General features: G+C 39.3%; 1 protein-coding gene across 1 annotated transcript; it reads left to right on the top strand.

The window, feature by feature from the left end:
• Positions 1–221: 221 nt before the first annotated feature.
• Positions 222–2,716, top strand: LOC132882846 (fatty acid-binding protein, intestinal-like). The gene is made up of 4 exons (XM_060915953.1): positions 222–288; positions 845–1,017; positions 1,234–1,341; positions 2,659–2,716. Exons 1-4 carry the CDS (start codon positions 222–224, stop codon positions 2,707–2,709), a joined length of 399 nt encoding a protein of 132 aa, XP_060771936.1. The 3' UTR covers positions 2,710–2,716.
• The last annotated feature ends 4,116 nt before the right edge of the window (positions 2,717–6,832 follow it).

Raw genomic sequence — 6,832 nt, forward strand, 5'->3', positions numbered from 1 at the left:
TTTCAGTTGTATGATTCTGGAGGCAGGTGTTATCTCAATGGCCTTGTTCGAATGTTCAAACTGACTGTGACCTGTGACCTCAAGTGACCACATTATCAACTGGTTAATCGACAGAGATAAAGCTCCTCTATAAAAGCACAGAGACAGAAAGACAGCTTCATCTTCCTTCCTCTGCTCTCTCCGTTTCTTTCCCTGTCCTGATCTCTCTCTCTGTTTCTAACATGGCATTCAACGGCATATGGAAAGTCGACCGTAATGAAAACTATGACAAGTTTATGGAGCAGATGGGTGAGTGAAGTATGAGTTAATAACGGGTAATGTAATAGCTAGAATTAATAATAATCATGAAAACAGATGTCTGATGGGGTTTAGTCTGAATTTTAGCAGAAATTTCATTACAAATGAATATTGTACCGCTCCTTCTGAGATGATCGAAAAGATGAAAAATACATTTAAAGCTAACACGATAGAATCTAGAGCTGGGTAATACAACGTGACACACTGTTGTGCAAAAATTCACCCTAAGAAGTAGGAGGCCACGTCTCCTTCAGTGGACCTGATATACACTGAGGCCACGCCTCCTTCACTATGATTGCCAGACAAAGACTATGCCTCCTTTATTAGGAGAGATAAAATATAGGCTATGCCTCATTTACTGTAAGTGACAACCATGCCTGGACAGCAGAGAGGCCATGCCCCTTTCACTTGGTCAAACAAGCCCATTTTTGTATCATTGCCAATGGCATAAATGTAAATGATATATGCATCAATGAAAGTGTGTGTAACTAAATATGTCCAACAAAGTGTGTAAAATATGTATGTGTGTGTGTGTGTGTGTGTACAGGCATTAACGTGGTGAAGAGAAAGTTGGCTGAACATGACAACCTAAAGCTTTCCATCGAGCAGAACGGAGACAAGTTTACCATTAAGGAGTCGAGCACGTTCAGGACCAAAGATATCGAGTTCACGCTCGGCGTGCAGTTTGAGTACTCGATGCCTGACGGCACTGAGCTCACTGTGAGAACCAAAAGTCAATAATCAGTAATGAACAATCATTAACTGGCAGAGCAGGAGCTGAAAACATCATCAGTGGAATCAGTAATTGAAATAAATGATCAAAGTGATCTGTAACTAATACACATACTGTAGCTTTGTGCAATGTGCAGTGCGTATATACTATATATGTGTGTCCGTGTGTGTATATACAGTATGTATGTATGTGTTGTCCCTCAGGGCACATGGGTGATGGAGGGAGAGACTCTAAAAGGCACATTCACCAGGAAGGACAACGGCAAAATCTTAATCACCACCCGATCACTGGTTGGTGATGAACTTGTACAGGTGACACACACGCACAGTTCAGACACAGTTACTCTGAACACATACATCTCACTATACAGTAAGTTACAGATAATGTATCTAACTTTATATGACACACTCATTAACACTTCTCAACGTCAGTTACATTATACATTCCTTCAAAAATAGCCATCGTCTTCGAACATGTCAATTAGCCATGGCTTAGCATTTTAACTCGAGCACATCAGCTAACTTAAGAGTGGATTAGATTAAATTATTCAAATTTGAAAGCTAATTAACATTTTTCCTTAACAAAAAAGCTAACAAACGTCTGGTTATATCAATATGCAAAGATTTATTATCAGTCTACTTTGCTTACTAATCTGTCTGATTTGCTTGCTAGGAAGCTATTTAAGTAACTAACGAGTAATAAATTGATGGCTATACAGTCTACTTCAGTTGACTGTGTACCATTTGCGAGACATACACTACCGTTCAAAAGTTTGGGGTCACTTTGAAATTTCCTTATTTTTGAAAGAAAAGCACTGTTCTTTTCAATGAAGATCATTTTAAACTAATCAGAAATCCACTCTATACATTGTTAATGTGGTAAATGACTATTCTAGCTGCAAATGTCTGGTTTTTGGTGCAATATCTCCATAGGTGTATAGAGGCCCATTTCCAGCAACTCTCACTCCAGTGTTCTAATGGTACAATGTGTTTGCTCATTGCCTCAGAAGGCTAATGGATGATTTAGAAAACCCTTGTACAATCATGTTAGCACAGCTGAAAACAGTTGAGCTCTTTAGAGAAGCTATAAAACTGACCTTCCTTTGAGCAGATTGAGTTTCTGGAGCATCACATTTGTGGGGTCGATTAAATGCTCAAAATGGCCAGAAAAATGTCTTGACTATATTTTCTATTCATTTTACAACTTATGGTGGGAAATAAAAGTGTGACTTTTCATGGAAAACGCAAAATTGTCTGGGTGACCCCAAACTTTTGAACGGTAGTGTATTCCATAAAAAAAAATGGAGGATTAGCAGATACTCCATTTTGGATCTTTTTCACTGCAAGGATCAATTTAGCCAAAGCATTTCTGCTACTGGTCAATGATGCAAATTCCCATATCAGAGTTCAACAATCTGGACTCAACATGATGTTTCTTGTACTGGAAGTTTGGACAAAGGGGTAGCATGATTACTATGGCTGGCTGATGAAAACCAAGAATGATGATATAGCGAAAGTGGAGTTAGAATGGAATTCAAGAATGATGTGAGTTGTTGAATAAATCAAAGATGATTATGAGAATTTGTCAAAATTCTTCATGCGTTGTATTTTGTTGTTTGTCCTACACAGTGCTACATCTATGAAGGTGTTGATGGGAAGAGGATTTTCAAGAAGGCATAAAAGAACTATGGAGAAGGACTGTCCAGTTTTGGAACAGATTCAGCATTGTCATTACATGTTATATTTCAAATAAATGTACGGATGTTTCTACTTTACTTTGTGGTATGAGGACTGATTTTGACTCTCCTCTGTGTCAAAGTCGAGGAGTTTCCCTGCTTTAATTTGCCATATGAAACTTTATAATGAAATGCCTGAGCAGATAAAACACATAACAGGGACGTTATCGACAGCTATCCATCCACCCTGTTCTACAGGGTCGCAGGCAAGCTGGAGCCTATCCCAGATGACTATGGGCGAGAGGCAGGGTACACCCTGGACAAGTCGCCAGGTCATCGCAGGTGACTTGTCCAGACAACCATTTACACTCACTTTAGAGCCACCAATGAGCCTAACCTGCGTGCCGGCCACTGGGCTCGAACCCAGGACCTTCTTGCTGTGAGGCGACAGTGCTAACCACTACACCACCGTGCCGCCCCTATCGACAGCTAATTATGATCAATTTATGAGGTTTATTCCCAAGAAAAAGAAAAAGGGATTAAATACTGGACACCAGTAAACAAATCACTACCATGCTTAACCACAAGAGGGAGCTCTGTAGCTTGTTTGTAATTAGTAGTTTTCACCTTTTTATCCAGAGAGAACTGATTTTTAAGTCAGATATAAACAAAAAGTAGATCTTTAGGGAAAAAAAAAAAGAAACACAGCCAGCCATTTAATACACAGTTGAATGCAAGTCAAAAACATGTTTTAGTTTAAATGTTTTAATACAGGTCAAGCTGTATTAACAAATTTGATGTCAACAATACATTTATATTTTATTTATACTACTTTATGCATTATATAACCCAATCTGTAATATAATTATCCAAGTCCAAGAGAACTTTAGCAGGGTTTTGAGTTTTTTTTCTTCCCAAGGGGCACATTATTATACATATATTAACCTCACAATATGACACAATATTGAGTCTGATGATGATACCAGTAAATCTGCCACAATATGATAAATCATTTAAATTGATTTCTGATTGTTGGCTTTTTAAAAGCAAATCATCCATCCATTACACCCATCGTAGGTTATTATCAACCAACATGTTCGAGACATTTTTGAGTTCAAGATATGACTTTTTACTTACTATTATTTGATTGCTATTTAATACATCAACTCAAATAGAATAGAATCTATCGACAAATGTACTGATACAGAGAAATATTTCTTTCTTTTTTATTTTTAGAAAGAGCAGCAGCTAGTAGCACATACTGTACTGTAGGTGAATTAATTAATATTGGATATTGTTTTGGAAACAAAGTGCTCAGAGGCTCTCAGTGAGGTAAATCACAGTCAGAGAGGTCATACTTCAGTGGTGAGATCACACACACACACACACACACACACTTTATTTTAACTTAAACCCTGGCATTCTTTAGTGGTGTTGTAATGTTTTGATGGTTTGGACATTGGCCATTTATTCTCATGCAATGACGTGTACACAAACTAATTACACACACACACACACACACACACACACACACACACACACACACACACACACATACTTCACTTGCAGTGAAACCATCCCATCATGTTTTGCAGTTTGCCAGTCCTGAGTTCCACAGAGCCAGCAAGTGTGATTTTAACACAACGAGCCTGGTGCCTTATGATCCCCTGACCGTCTCTCTCTCTGTGTACTGAGAGTGGTGTGACTGCTTTTTGCCCTCTTGCCCTCTGCATATTTTACTCCATCCCTTATCCCTCCCTTTCTGGAGAGACAGCCCAGCCCAGCCCCCCCAACACACACACACACACACACAGGCGTTCACAACGAATCATAAGGCATCATCCTCATTCTGTCAAAGTCATGTGGCTCCCAGTGGAACTCAGGACTGGCATCCTGCAAAGGATGATGGGACTGATGAAAGAAAATCGAACTTTTGTTCTTTCATTTCAGAAGTGGTGTGTGTGTGTGTCAGGACAGTGCAGGAGAGACAAAAGTGTGGAAAATGGAGAGAGGGGGAAGTGAGTGAGAATAAGATGAAGAGGAAGAGTGAAAAGCATAAAAAATGATTAAAAAATAAACAAAGAAAGAAATGAACAGAGCCCTGTGATGACCTGGCGACTTGTCCAGGGTGTACCCCGCCTTTCGCCCGTAGTCAGCTGGGATAGGCTCCAGCTTGCCTGTGACCCTGTAGAACAGGATAAAGCGGCTAGAGATAATGAGATGAGATGAGATGAGAAATGAACAGAGATCATGGTGAGAGAGGAAAAGGATTGACCGATGAAGAGGGGGAAATGCAGGCTCAAAAAAACGAAAAAAAAAAATGAACGCCAAAGTATATTAGTTATAGGTGTGTGTGTGTATATATATATATATATACACACACACACACAACCCCGATTCCAAAAAAGTTGGGACAAATTGTAAATAAAAACGGAATGCAATGATGCGGAAGTTTCAAAATTCCATATTTTATTCAGAATAGAACATAGATGACATATCAAATGTTTAAACTGAGAAAATGTATCATTTAAAGAGAAAAATTAGGTGATTTTAAATTTCATGACAACAACACATCTCAAAAAAGTTGGGACAAGGCCATGTTTACCACTGTGAGACATCCCCTTTTCTCTTTACAACAGTCTGTAAACGTCTGGGGACTGAGGAGACAAGTTGCTCAAGTTTAGGGATAGGAATGTTAACCCATTCTTGTCTAATGTAGGATTCTAGTTACTCAACTGTCTGAGGTCTTTTTTGTCGTATCTTCCATTTTATGATGCACCAAATGTTTTCTATGGGTGAAAGATCTGGACTGCAGGCTGGCCAGTTCAGTACCCGGACCCTTCTTCTACACAGCCATGATGCTGTAATTGATGCAGTATGTGGTTTGGCATTGTCATGTTGGAAAATGCAAGGTCTTCCCTGAAAGAGACGTCGTCTGGATGGGAGCATATGTTGCTCTAGAACCTGGATATACCTTTCAGCATTGATGGTGTCTTTCCAGATGTGTAAGCTGCCCATGCCACACACACTAATGCAACCCCATACCATCAGAGATGCAGGCTTCTGAACTGAGCGCTGATAACAACTTGGGTCGTCCTTCTCCTCTTTAGTCCGAATGACACGACGTCCCTGATTTCCATAAAGAACTTCAAATTTTGATTCGTCTGACCACAGAACAGTTTTCCACTTTGCCACAGTCCATTTTAAATGAGCCTTGGCCCAGAGAAGACGTCTGCGCTTCTGGATCATGTTTAGATACGGCTTCTTCTTTGAACTATAGAGTTTTAGCTGGCAACAGCGGATGGCACGGTGAATTGTGTTCACAGATAATGTTCTCTGGAAATATTCCTGAGCCCATTTTGTGATTTCCAATACAGAAGCATGCCTGTATGTGACGCAGTGCCGTCTAAAGGCCCGAAGATCACGGGCACCCAGTATGGTTTTCCGGCCTTGACCCTTACACAAAGAGACTCTTCCAGATTCTCTGAATCTTTTGATGATATTATGCACTGTAGATGATGATATGTTCAAACTCTTTGCAATTTTACACTGTCGAACTCCTTTCTGATATTGCTCCACTATTTGTCGGCGCAGAATTAGGGGGATTGGTGATCCTCTTCCCATCTTTACTTCTGAGAGCTGCTGCCACTCCAAGATGCTCTTTTTATACCCAGTCATGTTAATGACCTATTGCCAATTGACCTAATGAGTTGCAATTTGGTCCTCCAGCTGTTCCTTTTTTGTACTTTTAACTTTTCCAGCCTCTTATTGCCCCGTCCCAACTTTTTTGAGATGTGTTGCTGTCATGAAATTTCAAATGAGCCAATATTTGGCATGAAATTTCAAAATGTCTCACTTTCGACATTTGATATGTTGTCTATGTTCTGTTGTGAATACAATATCAGTTTTTGAGATTTGTAAATTACTGTATTCCGTTTTTATTTACAATTTGTACTTTGTCCCAACTTTTTTGGAATCGGGGTTTTATATATATGTGTATATATAATATATATAACACACTAAAGTATATATACTATATAAACACTGTCTACTATATAGTGAGAGAGAGAGAGAGAGAGAGAGAGAGAGAATCAGGTTGGGAGATGATGAGAAGAAAGATAGAATGA

This window comes from Neoarius graeffei, chromosome 3, assembly GCF_027579695.1.
Source record: "Neoarius graeffei isolate fNeoGra1 chromosome 3, fNeoGra1.pri, whole genome shotgun sequence".
Classification (NCBI taxonomy): domain Eukaryota; kingdom Metazoa; phylum Chordata; class Actinopteri; order Siluriformes; family Ariidae; genus Neoarius; species Neoarius graeffei.